This window comes from Pundamilia nyererei, unplaced genomic scaffold (assembly GCF_000239375.1).
Source record: "Pundamilia nyererei isolate P.nyererei 1_Seehausen unplaced genomic scaffold, PunNye1.0 scaffold00017, whole genome shotgun sequence".
In the NCBI taxonomy this organism is placed as follows: domain Eukaryota; kingdom Metazoa; phylum Chordata; class Actinopteri; order Cichliformes; family Cichlidae; genus Pundamilia; species Pundamilia nyererei.
The window spans coordinates 843,552-865,335 of NW_005187418.1; the positions used below are offsets into that span (position 1 = coordinate 843,552).

The 21,784-nt window shown below is 39.2% G+C and overlaps 1 protein-coding gene and 1 long non-coding RNA gene across 2 annotated transcripts; one reads left to right on the forward strand and one right to left on the reverse strand.

Moving 5' to 3' along the window:
* Positions 1-1,283: 1,283 nt before the first annotated feature.
* On the reverse strand, positions 1,284-3,424 carry LOC102211833 (uncharacterized). Its single transcript, XR_311520.1, has 3 exons — positions 3,036-3,424; positions 2,738-2,812; positions 1,284-1,344 (listed from the first exon to the last, which is right to left on the reverse strand). It is a non-coding gene; the product is annotated as an uncharacterized LOC102211833 (long non-coding RNA).
* Positions 3,425-16,421: 12,997 nt separating this feature from the next.
* ccr10 (chemokine (C-C motif) receptor 10) lies at positions 16,422-21,477 on the forward strand. The gene is made up of 2 exons (XM_005725728.1): positions 16,422-16,465; positions 20,138-21,477. The coding sequence occupies exons 1-2, from the start codon at positions 16,441-16,443 to the stop codon at positions 21,262-21,264; spliced, it is 1,152 nt and encodes a 383-aa protein (XP_005725785.1). The 5' UTR covers positions 16,422-16,440; the 3' UTR covers positions 21,265-21,477.
* Positions 21,478-21,784: the final 307 nt, after the last annotated feature.

Consider the following 21,784-nt stretch of genomic DNA (forward strand, 5'->3'; position numbering starts at 1 on the left):
TTTTTAAATTTACCCACTTTGGAGAGCATTTTAAATCTCAGTTTTCCTTGACCAAAAACGCCATCGCAGTGTGGACGGAAGGTCAAAACGGAGAGAAAAAGATGCTTTTTCAAACAAAAACTATTTAGTGTGGATATGGCCTTAAACAGAAAGAGCATAGAAAAAGGTGCTTGGGTAAAAGAGGCAAGTTTTGTGCTCAGAGTAGCAAAGCACTTTAAAACAACCCGTCCATTACCATTTACTTTTAAAGCTCTGTATGTGAGTATGGACATTTTTTAAATTAAAATTGACTGGGTATTGATGTGTTTTCTTATTCCCATAATTACATTCCATAAATATTAAAGGGGGCCCTATAGAGCCCATCTGTGGCAGCATCCCACTGCAGTTCCTCGAGTGGCCACATGGGGCTGGCACCAAAAGTGAGTCAATCCCCAGAAACTCACATTCAAATATGTGAAATTTCCATCCAGTTTATGTTTTTGGTGCCTTTTGAAGAATTTTTAATCGAATTGACTCTTTAAAATTGAATATTTGGACGTATGTGAGGCTGTTCAAAACATTTATAACTTTTGTGAGTGAAATTCTAGTATTTTATTAGCCTGTTATTCAACACTCTATAGACCAGAATTATGGAATATTTTACAGTTTCAGGAGCAAAACTTCACCAGTTTCATGTCTATGACATAGACTTTAGTGAAACAGCACTACTACCCTGAATCTTTGTGCTTTTTGAAGATTTTCTGAAGAATAAAGATTAAAAGGTCACGTCATGTTTCTTTAATACTGAAAATTAATGCAAAGAAGTCCAGAAAAGTCTCAGCAATAATTCTAATCATGCTGTTTTGTCCTTCAGAATATTGAGTTTTTAAATGCATAACGAGTATTATTCAGTGTGTTAAACATGGAGGTTTGTGGATATATTTATTCAGTTACCTGATGAAACGTTCCTGGACACACCAGTTATCTCTGCCGATATTCCACATGTCCTGGTGAAAATTTTCACCACAGTAGGTGGAACTCAAGAATTGCAGTGACTTCCAATCACAGTTTTCCCCAGTAATTTTATTTTCCTCATCCTGGAAACTCTCTGCAAAGTAATCAAAGATTTTTCTGACACATATGAACTAAAAGGAGGACACACGTATAAAACAGAAGCTGACTCTCCGACAAATTTTTCATGTTTAATCTGCACTATATGCAAAGCAGGTAAATAAGACGCGCTGATAATCATTAACTTACCTTCATCTTCTGTGATAACAGAACCTTGGTTACTTTGCAGTTTGTCCTCGACCCATTTCTTCTCTTCGTAAAATGTGGATGTCACATTCTTTGGTTTCAGTGTACCTGCAGGCAAAACATTTTGTTTCACTCTAGGTATTATTGCACTTTGAATTCATAATGGTTGTTTATCCAAAGTGGAAAACGTTTTGCATTTAAATTTGATTTATGCATCAATAAGTCCTGTTTAGAAACAGATATGTAATTGCTGGACTTACAACAATACAAAATTCCTTTAAATCTGCATTCTTCCTTATGTTCAGAAGGGGGTAATTCCCTCTGCTGCAAAACAACTAGATGTTTCCAAGTCTATGAAAAAATAGTTCCCAACTGCCGTGATCTGTGTCTCAAACAGACAATTTCCTGGCTTCCTGGCTGACTTAATCACTTGTTTTTCTGTCCATTATGAAGACAGTTGCATGTCATTTATCAAAATCACCGTATCAAAGCAGTCCTGTCAGTAACTGAAGAAGTCACTTGGATGAGTGGCGAAATGTTTCTCCCACTGAAAACGCTGGAACAAAACGCTCTGCAATTATTTAGACAATCCAAGGTACAGTGCACCAAACCTCTATCGCCCCCTCCTGCATCGTGGGCCCATGCCTCTCTGTTAGGCTGGGTTGGCTTTGTCTCATGGTCTAAGGCCACCAAGTGTTTGGTTTGAGCCCATAAACCTGGCCCAGGGCTGGAGCTTTGTAACCCTGTTCTGAGCAGGATGAACTGGTTTTTTGAATTGCTCTTTGGCTAGCTAGTATAACACACTTTTTGTGATCACTCAAGCATCCAAACCTGTCCAACACAGGATCCAGTCATTACATGTGCTGTGTTGGACAGGTTTCTTTTAATCCTAGTGGCATTTAAATGATTATGAATATATTCTGCAGTTTTGCAATTAGATGTGTTAATCACAGCTCATGTCTTATACAGTATGTTGGTCTGTTACACAGAAAGAAATCAGTAAATATCTGTATTAAATATCCTGGATGTGACATGTGACATCTTGGACAAGAGCATTAAATGCATAAATGTATGGATGAAAACATTTGTGTGCATTTAGTTTGTATAGATGCCATCTTTTCAAATACACTACTGGAGATCAGTCACTTTCTGCAGTCAGGTGCGCTCTGTCCTCAAAACACATCATCAGTGTTTACAAACATCAAAAAGGGTGTAAAAATATTGATAAGGTAATGAATTTGCCAGACAGCACGTTTTCTTACTTGCTTAATTATGTTGCTGCATTTTATGAGCAATCTGTTTATAAAACCCCTCAAAGGTTACAGTCTACTGTCATCAGATTTATGTTACAATTTATAGGCAACAGTTGCATTTTTCTAATGGAAAAACAAGAGTAAACCATTCACCAGACCAAAATGGAGCCTTTGATGGTCTATTTCTGGCCTCCACATCTGTGTTTGACACTGTTGTACAAAGTATTTGAAGTAAGAAATGAACTTACTGTTGAATGTTTGGTTCCTCCCAACTTCATCGAGCTGTCCCACTGTACTGTTGGCTGATTGTGATGTCACAGTACCTGCAAACAACAAATTCAAAGATGTTCCTTACGATCAGCTATGCCAGTCGGGCCACTTTTAAAAGGAATGCTCTCACTCTGACTTTCATTTGCCTCTGCTGTTTCCTTCATTACGCCCCCACACACGGGGAAAACAATTCACGGAAATGTTAAAGCAAATCCAAAAAGCAGGAAATGTCCACAAAATCTAAAGAAAAACTCTCAAGTGAAGGCAAACACATACCGAGGACAAAAGCAGGCAAGAGCAGGTAGAGGATCATTGTGGACAGCAGTCGAGGCAGGTCTGTGACCCAACGTGTCTTTAGAGGCTATAATTTCCCTCCTGGAGCTCAGAGGAAGAAGGAAACCCAGCCCTCCTTATCTCAGCTTGCTGCAGATGCGTCTGAGTGTATTTGTGCCACGGTGTCATTGAGAGATCCTTGATAAACATGCCTAGTGTTGGAAAACGAGCAGATGAAGATGCTGATCTGACAATGACTTAACATGATCAGATCAAAGACGAACCTACCAAAGTTAGAGAAAGAGGTTACCGAAGAAAAGAAATCACAAGTTAGTTCAATTGTTACACAGTCAGAAAAAGCTTTAACTGCAACCATTTCAGCCTTGCGAGTGTCCGAGTAAAACCCCCGCATATATTTTAGTAGCTAATTTTAGACACTGAATGTTGAGAAATGAGTAAAAAGGGAAGCGCAGATTAGCTTATAAAGTGAAATTCACTGATCAACATGTTTAGTTCAGTGGTTTTCAAATTGTGGGTGGAAGCCACAGCAGCTGCAATGTGATAGACAGGGCAAACCTGTGGTGGCTGCTGCTAAAATAATATTAACTTGGGTGATAATTTTGTATTAATAATGGGTCAAAAATTTGGAAAGTAATCTTTGTTTAGCTTCTAAAGTGCGGCGCACCAGAAAAAATGTTGAGGACTCTGCACTCATTCTGCTCGAGCCAGTCAACATAACCCAGCATGAAAAATGTGTATGTTGTAAAAGGTTTTAATTGGTAGACTTTTCAGAAGATTCACTTCACAGTTACAGCTGCTCTGCATCACAGAGGCTTTCTAATTAATGCACCATCAAATGCAGCAACCTGCTTATTTAACTGTTAAACAAGCAGGTTGTTGCATTTGAGTCAGAGTTGGATTTTCGATGATGTGTTCAGTAAACATCAATGAGCGTGAACTAAGGAGTTGGGGAAGAAAAGTGACTGAACTTCCTTAAGTTTCTTGAAATTGTTTTAACCCTCATTTTTTTTTAAGTGTCTTCAGTTTTAAGACCAAATGGCAGAGATTCCCAGGAATTTAAAGAAGTCCAGTTGCTTTCTTTCTAAACTCCTTAGATTACTATGACCTGGATGAATGAGAACCTATACAGACATATTACCATGCACTTTGGGAGGAACATTCTTGAACTGCTGTGATATGAAAGGGAATCAAGAAAACTAGCAGATTATGGAAACCACCTCCACTTTAACCTCAAACGCAGACAGAGCAGACTTATTCCCAAGAGTTTGCACCATGGATCCACGGTCAGGGGACATAAAGTGAAGTTGATTCTGCAGAGAGCACAAAACCAGCTTCAAAGTGAAAAGATAAGACACTTCTCAGAAGACCCTTATGAGGAAAACATCAAGGGAACAGTTTACACTGCCCGGGATAGGGTTACCAGGGCCCCACCCTGGAGCCAGGCCCGGGGAGGGTGCCTGAGGGCGAGTGTCTGGTGGCCGGGCCTTAGTCCATGGGGCCCGACCGGGCATAGCCCGAAAAGGGGACATGGGCCCATCCTCCCGCAGGCCCACCACCCACAGGAGGCGCCGTTGGGTGCATTGTGTGCTGGGCAGTGGCCAGGAGCGGAGGCCCTGGCGGACTGATCCCCGGCTACCAAGACTGGCAATTGGGACATGGAATGTCACCTCTCTGGTGGGGAAGGAGCCTGAGTTAGTGCGTGAGGTTGAGAGGTACCGGCTAGATATAGTCGGGCTCACCTCTACACATGGCTTGGGCTCTGGAACCAGCCTCCTGGAGAGGGGCTAGACTCTGTTTCAGTCTGGAGTTGAAACTGGAGTTGTTCGATCATAAGACTGTCCATAAGTGCATGTGGCACCAGGACGCCCTAGGCCACAGGTTGATGATCAATTTTGTTATCGTATCACCAGACCTGCGACCATATGTTCTGGACAGTCGGGTAAAGAGAGGGGCTAAGCTGTCAACTGATCACCACCTGGTGGTGTATTGGATCAGGTGGCGGAGGAGGACACTGGACAGACCCGGCGCGCCTAAACGTGTAGTGAGGGTGTGCTGGGAATGCCTTGCAGAGGCCCCAGTCCGCGAGATCTTCAACATACACCTCCGGCAGAACTTCAACAGTATTCCAAGGGAGACTGGGGACATTGAGACCGAATGGACCATGTTCAGCATGTTCTTTGGCGAAGCTGCTGCAATGAGCTACGGCCACAAGGTGGTTGGTGCCTGTCATGGTGGTAACCCCCGAACCAAATGGTGGACACCAGAGGTGAAGGGAGCCACCAGGCTGAAGAAGGAGTCCTATTGGGCTTGGTTAGCTTGTGGGACTTCGGAAGGAGCTGACAGGTACCGACAGGCCAAGCAGGATGCGGCTCAAGCAGTGGCCAAAGCAAAAACTCGGGTGTGGTAGGAGTTCGGAGAGGCCATGGAAAAAGACTTTTGGACTGCCTCGAAGAAATTCTGGCAAACCGTCAGGCGACTCAGGAGGGGAAAGCGGTGCTCTACCTGCACTGTGTATAGTGCTGGTGGAGCGCTGCTGACTTCGACTGAGAAAATTGTCGGGCGGTGGAAGGAATACTTTGAGGACCTCCTTAATCCCACTGAGGAGGAAGCAGAGTCTGGGGATGAGGGGGATGACCCGCCAATTTCCAGGGGTGATGTCACTGAGGCAGTTAAACAAGTCCTTGGTGACAGAGCCCCTGGTGTCCACCCCGTGTTCCTGAAGGCTCTGGATGTTGTAGGGCTGTCTTGGCTGACACGCCTCTGCAATGTTGCGTGGAGATCAGGGGCGGCACCCCTGGACTGGCAGACCGGGGTGGTGGTCCCCATTTTTAAGAAGGGGACCACCACCCCGGTTTTAGTCACGGTTTTAGTAACGCAGTAATGCAGCGTTCCTACAGGAAAGTAACGGTAATCTAATTACCGTTTTCCCGATAGTAATCCCTTACTTTACTCGTTACTTAAAAAAAGTAATCAGATTACAGTAACGCGTCCATCTCTGGTTATGACCAGAAAAGAACTGACTTATTTCTGATGTTTTTTAATGATAATGAATGCTTTATTTATGGGTGGACATGTGAGTGGAGAACAACAAGGAGCCAAGGATAGAGCCCTGGGGAACACCCCAGAAATAAACACAACTCATTTCAGTAATGACGTTTGAGCTGGAGTGTCATTAACAGTCAGTCCTGTACGTCTTTACCATACAACCCCAAGTTAGTAGTCATACTAAATAATTATGAATTTTTTTTTCTGTTGTCAGGTGGCAGACTGTATATTCATATTATTCTGGTTTTGCATTAAGTAATTGGATGCACTCTGTCCTATAGACATATGATAGGCCTGCTGCAGTCACAAAGTTTCTAATTGTGCTGGGACTGCCCATTAACTTCCACTGGACTCCCAGTGGAAGTTAATGGGCAGCCCAATTTCCTGATTCTTCATGATCCTTCATGTATGACTAGTAAAAAACACTCATAAGGGATTTCTTCTTTCAGGAATCAGGAAGAATGTGCAGCATGAATGTTAGACAGGAAACCCATAAACTGTGTGCCTGTCTGGACCTATTTACTAACACGACATGTTGTTGTTTTCTCAGTATTGTTGTAGAGTTTACCTTCACTTTACAATGCAAAATGTCTTGAGGCAACTGTTGTTGTGATTTGGTGCGATGTAAGTAAAACTGAGTTGAATTGACCTGAATTGCTCATATTGTCATGATAACTTAACCAGATGTTGGGAAAAATAGGCAGCCTGAAAGTAAGTTTACATTTCACACAGACAAGCTTTTACCCACTACAGATACACACAGAGGTATGAAAACAACAACTTCCTGTGTTTTGTGGTATTAAATGTGCAGGATGTCAGTTTTTTTCAGCTGGCTTGTCGGAGACAGGAAACTAAACTGGCATTCGGGGGTTTGCTGCTTGTTGACAGACATTAAGGGACAGTCGAAGGGTTTTAAATGGACATCTGCATCCTGGTTACAATCAGGTTTCTAAAGCAGTGCTTTTGTACTTCAGAAACCTAGTTTTGAGGTACACAGTATGACAGCAAGAGGAAAAGTGAGGGTGCTATTCAGGTGTATAATGCTGCAAAGACAGAGTTCCAGCCAGGTGACAACGACTGAGGAAGCATGAACAAGAGTGAAGGTTAAAGGTTACAGGAAGCCAGGATCTTAATGCAAACAAGTGCAAGTTAAATGAACAAAGTCAGATTGATTTCAAATTAACAGTTACAGGAAAGAGAGCTTGATCGATCTAATTTATACATCACAGGGGCCTGCTAAATTACCACACTGTAACTGGATGCTAATATTTATTACGCGTGGTTTTGTATGCATACTAAAATAATTTTAAAGAGCATTTGATCCTTCCCAAAGAGGAATAAACAGAAATAAAAATTTTCTTAAATGTGAGTTTATCATGCAGATCATTTGTGCTTATAATAACCTGTTAAAGGCCCCTAATAAGCCAAGAAAAACTCTGATCGGTTATACAAAGATATGGAGAACTAACATGTTAACACGTTAAACCTTGTAACAGAGTTAATCATGTTCATCTAGACGTACTGTCTTCACTGACACCACACAGGCTGTCCCTCTACTAGATGAAAATCTGGTATGTGGTGAAGCTGTTTTCCCCCCTTTCTTAAAGAAACCACTTAAATGCAAGTGAGACGTTCAGGTGTTTCGAAGCTATTTTTCCCCACACGTCACTTTTCACATGCGTGAAATCTTTCAAAGTCAGTCTTTGGTGGTTGATTTATCAACCTGAGTAAAACAACAACAACAAAAACTCTGCTTTACATTATTTGACTGAAAGATAAACTGACACAAATAAAGGATGTCTGAGTAAACAAACAAAAAAAACATGTTGATTATTTATTTTCAACTCATGAAAAACACAATTGTGCATTTGAGCTTTATTGATTAAGGAAATGATTGAACTAAGTATGAAATATGATGAGTGGTCACTTTTTTTAATACATAGTTTTTATGTAATTCAAGTTCCTTTAACGCTAACACTACATTATAAATGCATATCTATAGTTAATGTACATCACCCACTAATAACGGCCTGTTGTTATTGCATATTGAATTTTATTATTTTCATTTGTTAGTAATAGTAGTTCTACACTACATGAAGGGTTATGCGTGAAAGCCACTAATCAAAGAAATGTATCTGCTTAAAACAATTATATGGGGAACATGAAGGATTTTTGGGCTTAAAATAGATCTTGGGGGCGGAGGTGTGACGTTGTGCATAAGTACCATAGTTAAGACACATTGTCAAGGCAGAGAGTGTGTTTCCTGTTATTTCTAAGAATTCAATACACAGTTGTGTATTTTTGGATGATTTCCCTTTAGTTGAAAGTCACAACCTCTTGTGGAGCAGCCACAATTTCTGTATGAATGAAAAAAAAAACCCTGTAATGGTGAATGCTCATATTAAACATACAAACCTGTCAGACTGCTCCAAACACTTTATTACACTTTGATTCTTGGCTCTGTATGACATCATTAAAAAGGGTTATCCCAGGCACACTACTCTGTCTGTGAGCCAAGACACCCCATCAATCTGGTGTTCAGATCTTCTACTTGTGACGTGTAGCAAATCAAAGATGATCTTAAAGGGGGAGGAGCTAAAAAAGGTTGTTTCAGACAGAGGATGAACTCTTCTAAATTGTGAATCCTGCAAAAGCTGCTATAGTAGAGTCCTTAAAGGACATATGAAGCTAGAACTGAGTACTAAAGTTTCCCTTTTGTACGTATATACATAATTTAAAAAAATCACCACAAACACAACTTTTCTGTGAAAGTATTCTTTATTATTGTGTTACAGGCTTTATCTGCACAGCACCTGTCACGCAGTTTCATGCAGTTGAAAGTCTTTCACGGATGACTGAACATCTTAAAAACACTGATGGAGAACATCTGTAGGTGACAAAGATTGACTCATAAAACACATGTGAGGGTTTAGAAAAAACTATCTGTAACCCTCCCACACATCAAATAAACCACTGCAGACTACTACACTGTAGGAGGTACTCAGAGGACACAAATAGACAGTGAGCATTGGAAACAGCGTGCAAAACGAACACACATTTACCAAAAAAAACATCACAAAATCAGTGTGTTGTACTATCCACCCATTCTCTGCTTATGCCTATCAGGGTCACAGGGTGTCTGGTGTTTGTGTTTTGTTTTATTATTTCCATAATAAAGCCACAGTACACTTTCATTGGGCAGAATTTTAAAGCCCTTTTGATGCTGGACTCATTCACATGCAGTGGAAAAAGGAAGCAGTTTTTCTAGTTAGTGATCAAAGACTTTATCGTTACATTTAGATAAAAGTAGAAGCAGCTCAATAGCTGCCAGTTTGCATATCTCATGTTTTGTGGTTTTGCACCCTTCTCCTCAGCAGATGAGCCTCCTTTCTTTTAAAATGAGCAAACGACTACTTCGTCCGCAGCAGCACTAAGCATCATCGTGATTCTGAGCCCAGGCTGTCCTGGTGTACTACTTACCTCACAGAACTGCTATCATAGAGAATACTGTAGTGTTCAAATGTAAAATTGGCTTTACGTGTGCTGAAACACTCCATAGTTCTACATTAGAGGCACCTGTAGAAGCATTTCTATGAAATGGGCCTATCAGTGAAATATTTCAATTTCTTTCAAGTTCAGTTTTATGTATATAGTGCCATAATAGGAAGAAACCTCCAGCAGAACCAGGCTCAGGGAGGGGCGGGCATCTGCTGTGACTGGTTGGAGTCGAGGTTAGGAAGACAGGACAAAGAAATGCTGTGGAAGAGAGGCAGAGATGAATAATATTTAAATGCAGGGAGGTGTTTAAACACATAGTGAGTGACAAAAGGTGAGCGAAGAAGAGGAACACAATGCATCATGGGAATCCCACAGCCGTGTAACTAAGGGTCACCTGATCCAGCCCTAACTGTATGCTTTATCAAAAAAGAAAAACAAGTAAGCCTACAATCTGAGAGCAAAGTGCTTTAATGGGGTGATACAGGACTATAAGGTCATTAACAGAAGATGGGGTCTGATTATTCAAGACCTTCTATGTGGGGAAAAAATTGAGGAATTCTATAATAAATATTAAAACACAGACAGTAGATTTTGTCATGTAGACCTCAGTTTCAGTAAACAAATTCACAAACTCTTCCTCTGGCCTGTTGGAACAACAAATTTGAGTAAATAAGAAATTTCTGGTACATTTTCATTTTATTGTAAAAGCTAGTTTCTTTCTTAATGTCAAATGTTTGCTTTGTTTTTGCTTTGTCGTTTATGGGAACTAATGTCTTTTCACACCTTAGTTTTGTTTTAGTTAACTGTAATAGTCTTGCTAGTTTCAACTTGCAGAACATTTGATACATTCACACCTTAAATGTGCTATTTAAACCTGAACAATATGACATTTCACAGTGCAGTACATATAACACGTGTGTGTGTGTGTCTGTTGCGGCAGCGTTGACATGACTATATAAACAGCTGTGCATAGAAAATGATGTAGTGCAAGAAATAAATGGAAAATATTTTTCAGGTTTGCTGTAAACATGTGTGCAATTTTAGGTCGCACAGACTATAAAGTCACCACGTGATGTTTTGAGGTCAGAGGTGAGAAATGATCTATTGAGTATCCTTTAAAGAGTGTGAACAGAATTAAGAGTAGTTTCTGTGCTGTGTACAAATTAAAAGGCATCATTGCATTACGTGCCATTTCATTATGTACAGTTTACTGAAATGAAGATTCAGTTGGGCAGAGGAAGATATCCGAGGATAAAACATTGGACTTTATCAGATGATCAAAATAAATAATCTCCAGATTAAATGATAAATAACATTACTCACACAAAGAAATGCAAAGAGTAATCTGAATTACAGACATGAAAAGAAAAAAAAATTCTAATTGTCTAGCAAAGTTAGACATAAAACAACAATTATGATACCCAGACAAACCTGCAGGACTAAGTCAGAACCTAAGACTCACGCTCTTCTCACCTACTGATCCTTTTCTTAGTTTCAGAATTACGCTTCAGACCGAAGACAGTTCAGCCTCACTGCATGGCTGTTTTTCAGTTGCGGCACAAAAATGTTAATTTTTAATAACTGATATCTGTGTTTCAGCAAGAATGCATTTTTTTCAGCAAGAGTGTATTTAAAAATACAATCAAAGTTTAATAAAAGGCATGCAAACCTAAAAGAGTCTGGGGAATTAAACTGCTGCTTTTTGGCGGATAAAACTGTAGAATAATATAGTATGGGCTAATTATGCAGTGCTAAACATGCCATATCAGCATTTGTCACAGTGATTCTATCGGTAGTTGTCACATTAAAAATGGAACATTTGAACTGCTGTCATAGAGAATACTGTAGCTGCATGTGTGCTTAAACACTGTGTAGTTCTTCATTAGGGGCACCTGTAGAAGCTAATTCAATTTAATAACATGGCTGTATGATAGGTAAAGTTATAGTAAAAAACACAAACACAGAGTGATTTATAATAAAACATCACAGCCTTAAAAAATACAAAGAAAAAATGCAAAGAAAAAAAAAGGTTTAAAAAAGTCTTTTTCTAATAAAATATGTTGAAGGTTACGTTTTTACAGTTTCTTTAGGAACATCGTATACTGCGCCTTTTGTGGATCACTCAATCTATCATTGTAGAAAATAACAGATGTGATAAAAATAAAACTGAGACTTTAACATCGTTTTATAACTTGAAATCCACTCTGAAGATGCCTGTTTCTGTTTCTCCACCTTTACATTTGTTGAATCCTCCAGAGAGATTTATCTGTACACTGTGAGGAATCACAAGGTCAGTCAGCTTATGGAGGTTTTATTCTTGTAAAATAGGTTCGTATCACTGAAATATTTCACACGTGATAAAACCAGGATTGACTCATTTAGAAATTTATTTTCTTTATGCGTGCCAATTTTAATAAACTACAAATATGTCTTACACACATTTACCTGCAGAATTTTTCAAGGCAGTTTAGCAGCATGACAGTGACTTACTTTTATAAAAGGGATGATGTTAGCCTTTAAAAATTTAGAAAGTTTATAATAAATATTAGTGATTGCTGATGAGGTCAGGAACAATTCATTAGTTATTCATTAAAATAAATAATAATGTAATAATAACATGAAAATATAATGTTTTGAAGCTTTGAAAAGCTAGACATAAAAGACCAACGGTGATACCTGGAAATCTGCTGGTTTTGGAGGAAATTGTTTTATATATATATACAAACACTGAATTTCGCCATAATTGTATTCTAATAATCCATTAATGTCTAAATTATCCAAAGTCAACACTGCACTTAATATTATTTTGTTATTGGAAGGTTATTGTTATGTGATGATGTTACGATTTTTTTAAAAAATCCGTAGTAAATTATGAGACTCAGTTGACATACTTAGCTGCTTAGCTACAGGGAGTTGTTGGGATCCCAAACTTGTTAATGGTCTTCAAAAAATATAAACCAATGAAAATTTGCACATGTTACACACTGACATGGTGTAGATCTTATTATAACACAGTAACAGACAATTAAATGTTCACTTTTTCAAAGTGAGACTGAAAATGTTTTCCTTTCGATTTTTGGTAGATCGTAGTCATTTATTGACCCTTATTGTCACATCGCCAAGCACTTGACTAGACCTGTCTTTAAAGACCTATATTTAAAGACAAGTTAAATTGAGAATATTTTTTACAATTACTGGTCGGATATCATTGGTGAAAAAGATATAAAGTTCTTCAGATATGCAAATTCAAAAGTTGGAAGTGAAGAAAAACGAGCCAATGACTGTTGAGAGGTTGTTCACAGGTTGAGTAGTAGGTCACCACTTTCACATCGTTTGCACCAACCACACGTACAAACATGCATGGAGGTTTGCAATCAGAAGTTAACTAAACCACACTGAGGATTAAGGATTGACAATGTGCGAGCTCAGCTGTCAACATGCCAACAAGTTCCCATCAGCAGAAACAGTGCAGAGAAACCTATTGTACAACTTTCTCATGGCCTGCAAAGCAAACGCTGTGGTCTAATCGCTGTTAACGCCTCCACAGCGATCAGACAACTAGTTTTGCATACCCGTATAAATATGCGTTCCTGCACATTTAAATCAGTAAGTTGATCTGACCCATTTCTTGAATGATGGGAAACGTAATTAAACTGGTAATACTGCTTAATTGGATTCTAGAGCAGCTCGAGTCCTGAATGGAGTTAATGATGTTGCAGCCTGACGTCATTTGGAATAATGGATGCAAGCGCACATTAGGGGTTATTTTGTAATGTCAATATATTGACTTCATTTATTTATCCTACTTTACTTACACATAATTCAGAAGATTTAGATTTTACAGCAGCATGAGCTTTGGCATTTCTTCATTTGCACTGGTACAGTGCAGCACAATGCAAACTTCTCCATTTGGCCTACAAAATTTCCACTGAACGTCTTGCTAACCTAAAGCATCAAATGCATCGATACTGAAATAAAGGGTAGAAGTTAAGCTGTGTAGATGGCATGACCAAATCACAACAAATTAAAAGTGGGTCAAAGACTGTGGTTCTGTGGGACCAATGGTTAGTGGTGAAAAAATTGCACATCGTGTTGCTCACTGGAACAATATACAGTGTTTGTCCGTTTCCCCCAGGTTTTAACAAACAAACAGAAGCCAGTGATTGCTTTCATAGTCTGCACCACTCTGTGTTACCTTTGTTGCATTGCAGTTGCAACATATCTATGCATCTAAACAAACGTCTATCTATGAGACATGTTTACTTTTGCAAAATGTCTGAATATTCTTCTATATTAAATAATCAGACTAGCTATGTCAAGGACCACAATAAGGCCTATCACTTTCTAAGTATCACACCTTCACTCAGGGAAACTACGAGGACTGAAAATTAGACTCCGCGTGCTTCAAAGGGTTGTCTTTAAAAGTTTTATTCAATAAATAACCCAGAGAAGACTCCATTACTGTGCACAATATGATCTAGTTGCTAATCTATGACCTAAAACAACTTAATAAAAATCACTTGTATTTGTTGTTAGTGCTTTCATGACTAAAATCTGAAATATTAGGTTGAACATGAAACTTCAACACAAAGTTTGAATACGAAACTTCTGGTGGTTCTGAAACCACTTGAAGTAACAACTTTCAAAAAACAAAACGTAATTGCAAATTTGTATTTTGGGCATGTTGATTGTCTTTACATTTAATATAAATTTAAAATGTAAATTTTGTTTTAGGAAGAGGTGCAGAGAAATATATTTTGTCTTAAACAACTTTTGGAAAACATGAAAGGCAGACTGAAGACTGATGAGTCAAAGCCCGAGAATTGAAAAGTCGTTTGCATGCAACATACTTTAAACATACTGTGCTATCATGTATCGAAATAAGATACAAAAGATTTAACACTAGAACATGCTGAAGAGTCATGTAGCATAAGCTAAATTCTAGCTAGCTGGCTAAAACTTTCGTTTTTGCTAATATTATTAGTAGCAAAATTATAAACAATTGCAAATGCTTATTGGACAGCTTCTCATATTATTTTACCAGCTGATGTGGTCCATGATAATTTATATTAAATGGTATATAACAAAGAAGCAAAGATGTAACCTTTAAAGTGAGGTAAATTTATGTGGCGTATTTGGCTAATGGGTTGTTAATTGCAGGTCATTATCCAATGAGAATGAGGTAGTTGTGTTAGGAAAAGCAAATGAGCTTTTCGAAACTATGAACAGTCATTTGGAAATTACAGTGATCTTTGAAGAAAAGTAGACTAGTTCCCAGTGAATATTGATTATAACTTTTGCTTGGAATAATTGCTGATTATTTATTTCGGTGGGCAACGACAATGCTAGATCAGCTAGTTGTAGCTTGGCTATGCAGCATTCATCAGGTCTAATCACTTTGTACTCGGGGATAAAGCAGGGGCATTTCCAGAGCAGGTAGCAGTGCCACGTACGTTTTTAGGCCTCGGTCACGTAGGCCTAAAACCCTCCTGCAACCACCAGTACTGAGGGGGGAAAGGGTATTCCCTGAATAGTTATGAGTGGTTGCGGGAGGTTGCTAATGTCAAACAAAGAGGCATACAGTGCTGTCCTGAGAACCTCCTTACAATTACTTTAGTCACCTACAGGTTGCTGGGATCATCAGTATGGAAGATGCTAACTTGTCTATAAACGCTTGCAAACTACTCGTCAAGCTGCAGTGAAAAGTGGGACGCAAACCAGAAATGAAACATTTTTCCTTTCACAGTAAACTCTATACCTTTGTTAATGTTTTGGTTTTGGTAAGAAGGCAAAACTTTTACAGTAATCAGTATTTATGTCTGATGAAATTTCAAAAACCCCCAGTTTTGTTTTTGGTCGTCTTCCTTTACCACCTCGTCGACAACCAATGCTCTTAGTATAACCTATATACCGGTGTATATATATATATATGTATATATAGCAGTCGATGTACAACGTACATAACATCATCCAACATGCACGGAGTCTTGTGGCTCATCACTTTTTTAGCTGACTGACAGTTGATCTTATGTCTTAAGGTGTCAATAATAACGGTTCTGTGGTGGTTGCACAGAGAACCTTTGGTCTCACGAGGGATGACTCTGAGTTTGGTTTGAGAAAAAATGCTTGACTGAGTTCACAAGTTGAGAGACTTATGTGGCCAGGGTCCTCAAACGATCATAAACTCTCGAAACAAAGCAGGCAGAGGTTATGAACTGGTCCTGGCACCAGTATGCAGTCACGCCCCAAGATGTGGTTTGTTACGTTTGACCTGCCAGTTGAACCTACAGCAAAATGTATTGTAATATTCAATCTGTAACAAGAACAAAGACAAATTTTGGGCAATAACCTGTATCTAAAAAGGCCAATTCACATTATTTTTTTCTCTACTAACCTACTATCAGGATGATTCAGCATGATCACACACAGATTTTCAAAACAGAAGCTTCATTTAACTTTTATATATTTTATTTTAATTTAGAGCTGAATGAGCATTTATTGAAATAAGCTGCATATATAAGTGAATAAAAGAGAACAGAAAGAAGCCACAGCATGCTAGGGAGTCAACTAGACTTTGTATGAGAGAACAAAAGCACTGATAGGCAAAACCCATTTTAATGATTTATCTTGATTGCACTGTTTTAATAAAGCCAAGGTACCATAAAGATCTATGTGAATCATCTCAGTCAGTTCACATCCTCCTGAGGAAACAAACAGCTGGGGTACGGCGAGGTCAGCAAAACACAGAGTGTGTTTCATTGGTTAAGGTTTACCCCAAAGGCGTGTTTTTAAACATGAGAGTTTCACTGATCTCTCCAACTGCCACAGGAGGAGCACCAAGGACATGTTCAACACCTCTAATAGTACAGGTAAGGGCTCTAAGACACGTAACTATAAAAAAAATGCAAAATGTAAGCTAAAAGACAATGCTTTCACATGTTTTGATGTGTAGATGCATATATGTAACAGTAACTTTACAAAGAACCAAATTTAGTGATTTTAATCAGTTTGCTGTGAAAAATCCACCAAGTTGAAATGTCTGGGAGTGTGGTTGTGGTTCATAACAAATCTGCAGCCACATATGACTCATAATCACTTGATTTGTGAAAACTATACCAAAGGTATGACTACCAAATTGTCAGAATTATTTCTCCCTAACCATAGAAGTGACTGTAAATTGTAAAGCATAAGCTGGGGGTTTACTCCGTCACAATGCTATTAGAAAGATGTATGCTTCAGTTAAAAATATAGTATTCTTATTTGCTACACTGATGATAAAAATATGAAACTGGCTCTTGAAAGCTGCAGGCCGACATGAAAATGTGTGAAATATAACAACGCCTGCCTACTCAAATAAAGCATTTTTGAGTTTGGTGGGGTTGTTCTCACTTTCAGGTTGATTGTAAGAGGAGGTAAAAGTTTCCTGATATTGTGACGTAAGGCACAGTATTCTGTTGTTGTTAATAAAGATTAAAAATAATAATTTTAGTGCAAAACATATTTAGAGTTCAAACTGAATCAGGGAAAAATCCATGACCAATATAAATGCCTTGTTTTTTAAAATGCAAAGTGCAACAGCAAGAAAAATGTTTCAGTTTGTTTAAAATCCACCCAAAAAATAATTATTCTTCTCTAAATATTTCATGACAAACCATTTGTAGACAAATAGCTGTAGCAGCGGCACAAATGCTGCACATCCTTTGCGGATAAAAGTATATCCGTGTTGAACATTACATTGTTTTTAAAAATGTATAAACAAGAATTTGATAAGCCTTAAAACCAAAAAGAAAAAAACCCCAATTTTTTGTTTTACTTTTTAATTTAACATTAAAGTTTAGGAACGTTGCCCATAATTCTTTTTATTTAGACGTGAAGTCTTCATCGCCTCATCAACATAAAGAAAATCAGTAGCAAATTGAAAAAGCAGCAAAAAGTACTGCTGTGTTATATCTGGTGCTTCCATGACTAAAATCTGAAATAAAGGGATGAATTTAACGCCTCTAATGTGCCAAGAAACCCACATCCCAATGTTTACAAAACAGTCTTTTGGATGTCCAAGTTCTTCAGATTTTAGTCTTTTAAATTGAATCAAAATTTTAAACCATAAATGTTGTGATATATATAATTTGTCTTTTATGCATTTACAGAGTAAGCCCACTACTGAGAAAAGAATTAGCTCAAAGGCAGATTGAAGGCTGACGTGTCAAAGTCAGAGAAGACGAACAATCAGTGGCACGCAAAGTGCTGTTATGAGTGTTAACCCAGGCATTGAAATGCACAGTAATGTTTTGTATATTTTATAATATTTATAAAATGCTGTCTTATATAAACACATACGTAGAATATGAATTAACATGGACCAGGAATATATCCAAGTCCGCTCCTTTGTCCATCATTAGAGAGCGATATTTAAAGTAAGCTGCTTGCAAACCTTACTGTTAAACGCTTTAATTTACGAGTATTACTAGATTATGTTTTTAAGTAGTTAAATGCGGAAAAAACACATCTACTAGAACAAATTAGTGTGCAGAAAGGGGAAAGTTTTTCTTATTTTATTAAATTACACATGACAAAGTTATTAATGCAGGCTTTTTCTTTCAACCCTGACCCTGTATGAACTAGAGAGAGCTAATATTGCTAACAAATTATAGTGTTCTGTATGTCAGACATCTCCATTCGCCCAGACGTTTCTAATAAGGGAGATTTTCTGTTAAGTATTGCACATGACTTACATTATTTCGAGTATTGAAAACTTTACTCCCATCCTGACTGATTCCACATTTAACTGCAACCCTCACCTAACTCACACTAAGAGCAGAAAATCACACTGGCACCAAACCCTCTACACGTTTTCCTTTTCCTCTTACCTTAATGTGTGTCCCCACCATCAAACCGACAAGTTAAGAGAAGAAAAAGGATTGCTGTAATAAACTTAACATTGTGAGCAGCCTGTTCAAACAGGCACATCGCTGAAGATGAAATGATAAAAAGGTGATTGTGGAAACTGTCTATAAAGGCTGTTAGCACGCGACACTGACTGATCTGTAAACCTTAAGCTACCCACGATTTCCCCTGTACCAACGACCTGATGCCAGTGTCACGCAACATGCTACGAAATGACTAAAATATCACAGCCGCCTAGTCAGACTGAAGAGCTTTGCTACAGATCTCTCACTTTCAACCTGATTGTAAAGGGGTTGGTATTTCCTGATATCGTGACGTGCAGGGCAAAACATTGCTCAAAATCAGCCCCGGCTTCATGTAAAAGGAGCACTGCAGTTTTTGAACAATAATAAGTACTCACGCAAGCTGGTCTTTCTGTGGCATTTTGGAGAAGTACAGAATGACTCAAGACATTCATTACAGACATGTCAAAACAGCAGGAAGTTTTTCATATGCAGTCTATTTGCCCACAACTGACTGCTTTAACTTTATGTTGTAAATAAAATGCAGAAGGCAAAGTCTGTTCAGGAAAATTTCAGGTCCAATCTTTAGTTATATGTTGCCGTTGCACTCAACTCCATGCTTGCTTACTCTTTATTAAAGCTTAATATCATGGCCTGAAATGACATGGCCCTGCAGCTGTTGGGGTGTTATCAGTGAATAGTTGAGATGTGCCCTCTACTATATGAAAGGAAACACAACTCATAATGGGGGGAGTTTTTCAAGCAGCACATTGTCGTTAGCTGCTTCACAAGAGGGTCCTGGATCCATAAGAGGACATGCTTGGGCAGGTTTTCTCCTGAAACTCTGTCTTAGCCCAGCACCCTCATGCAAAAAAGATTAGAAATCTTCTTTGCATGAGTTTCACTTCCTGCTTAGATAAATGTTAATAAATGTTGCAGTGGTGCAGCTACAAATAATAGAGGGAGGAGACAAAAACCACAAGTCAGAGCAGCTGTTTAGTAACCAGCTTTCTGGTTGTAGTTTGTGTACATAATTACTGACAAGAGTAAGCAGAATAACTCACTTGATGAACAAACATTTAGAAATTGAATGCATACAGGCTATAAGAACAGCAGCGACTACAGGAATCAACATATGACCGTAAATTTCCTGTAATATCAGGAAATAAGCTAATGTACTGAAGGGCCTTTTGGAAAGACCCAATCAATAGTATACATGTCTGCTGACCATGTCCCTCAAGTACCGACTTTGAATTTATGACCCAAACATGTCCTTATTAATCTGTCATAATAAGTGTCAGTCTTACAATCACAAACCAAATATAATCCTGACCTGGTGGTGGCCACAGAGTGTGTCTGAGCCCAGTTTATTCCAATCTGTTTGCTAGTTTTCAAGTTGATTTACAAAAAAATGTCAGCCTCTTGTTGCTCCAAGAGCAGATGTGGGCAATTATTTTTTCCCTAGGGACCGCATGTGATACTGGGATACTTTAGACTTAAATGATACAGTTAGCCCCAAATTACGTGTGAAAGTTAAAGTGCCCACAGTGTAGGGGAAATACTGAGGATCACCAATAGTATTTATTTATTTATTTTAATAATTCTTTGACTTACAAGTTTTATTTTCTCCAACAGCAATGCCTGACTATACTATAGAAGATTACTTCATCAATATAAGTAATGACTCATATTCCGAAGATTATCCTGACAATGAAGACTGGTGTGAAGCTGATGACCACCAGGCGGACGTCATCAAAACCTTCCAAGCTTGCGCTTTTACCGCCATCTTCCTGCTTGGCGTTGCAGGAAACTCCCTGGTGATCGCCACCTTTGCTCTCTACCGCCGCTTTCGACTTCGTTCCATGACCGATGTCTTCCTGTTCCACCTGGCGCTGGCTGACCTCCTCCTGCTCCTCACACTCCCATTGCAGGCCATTGACACTCACAAGGGTTGGATTTTCTCCTATCATCTCTGCAAGATCATGCGTGCAACCTACGCCATCAACACATACAGCGGGCTGCTGCTACTGGCATGCATCAGTGTTGACCGCTACATGGTAGTAGCACGAGCGCAGGAAATGCTCAGGCTGCGCAGCCAAATCCTAAAAGCTGGGAAGCTCACTGCTGTGGGGGTATGGCTTGTTGCAGTGGCTCTAAGCATCCCTGAAATCTGCTTCTCGGGGGTTTCAAACAGCTTCTCTGGGAATTCAAGCAACAAAACTGAAGCGTACTGTGTCATGCAAGTAAGTGGTCAAATAAGACTGGTTCCCAGTGGCGTGATCATCACCATCTTCTGCCTGTCCCTCGCCATTATGGTGGCAAGCTACACTTCGATTGCTCGAGTGCTGTGGGAAGGGCACGCACATCGGCGAGGGAAGCAATGGCAACGGCAGCGTACACTGAAGCTGATGGTTGCCCTGGTGCTGGTTTTTCTGGTATTCCAGCTGCCGTACACTGCGGTGCTGTGTCGCAAAATGTTTGGCCCGTTCTGTGGTCTGATGTTGGAGTACATCACCTGCACGCTGGCGTACACCCGCTGTTGCCTCAACCCTATCCTCTACGCCCTGGTAGGCGTGCGTTTCCGTCAGGACGTGTTGAGGCTTATCTACGATTCAGGCTGCCCATATCGCAATCTGGTTGTGCCACAGACGGTGAACTCCACATCAATCTCCGCCTCCTCACCTGCTCTCACCGTGCTTTCGGCATGCTCTCCAACATCTCCCGATGGTCCCGTTGCCTTCAAGTTTTCGGAAACCAAATAAACTCTGAGTGGACGATGAACTGCTTTGCATATATTGTATTATATTGTATTTTTTATATTTCGTACAGCTGTTATGAAGAACCAAAAATTTAAATAAACATTATTAGAAATGGAACATCTTATATTCAGTTGTTGGTAACTTGTTGGTAAGTCAAGCTGAATGGGTCAACCCATGAAAAATCAATACGTTTGTCCTACCTGACCCCTTTAGCTCTATATAGATATATATTAGGGGTGCAACAATACTCGTATCGATATTGAACCGTTCGATACAGTGCTTTCGGTTCGGTACGCATGTGTATTGAACAATACAAATTTTTTTATTTATTTTATCAACTTTTCTTCTGACGATGCTGTCTGTGTTGAGCGCTCAGTGAATCTGCGTTCGACTACTCCGCCCGCCTAGGCTACACTGTCGAGTGCAGATCCACTGAGTGCAGCGCAAGCTAGCAAGACAGAAGCTACGCTCATTGCAACATGGCAACTGCCTCAACGCTACCCGAAATTGAGCCTCCCCCACC

What these genes read in the sequence shown, in the direction of transcription:
- ccr10 (XM_005725728.1), top strand. Translation starts at nt 16,441, where the DNA reads ATGTTCAACACCTCTAATAGTACAG. An exon ending in CAACACCTCTAATAGTACAG is followed by an intron (nt 16,466 to 20,137) that starts GTAAGGGCTCTA and finishes TTTCTCCAACAG; the next exon opens with CAATGCCTGACTATACTATA.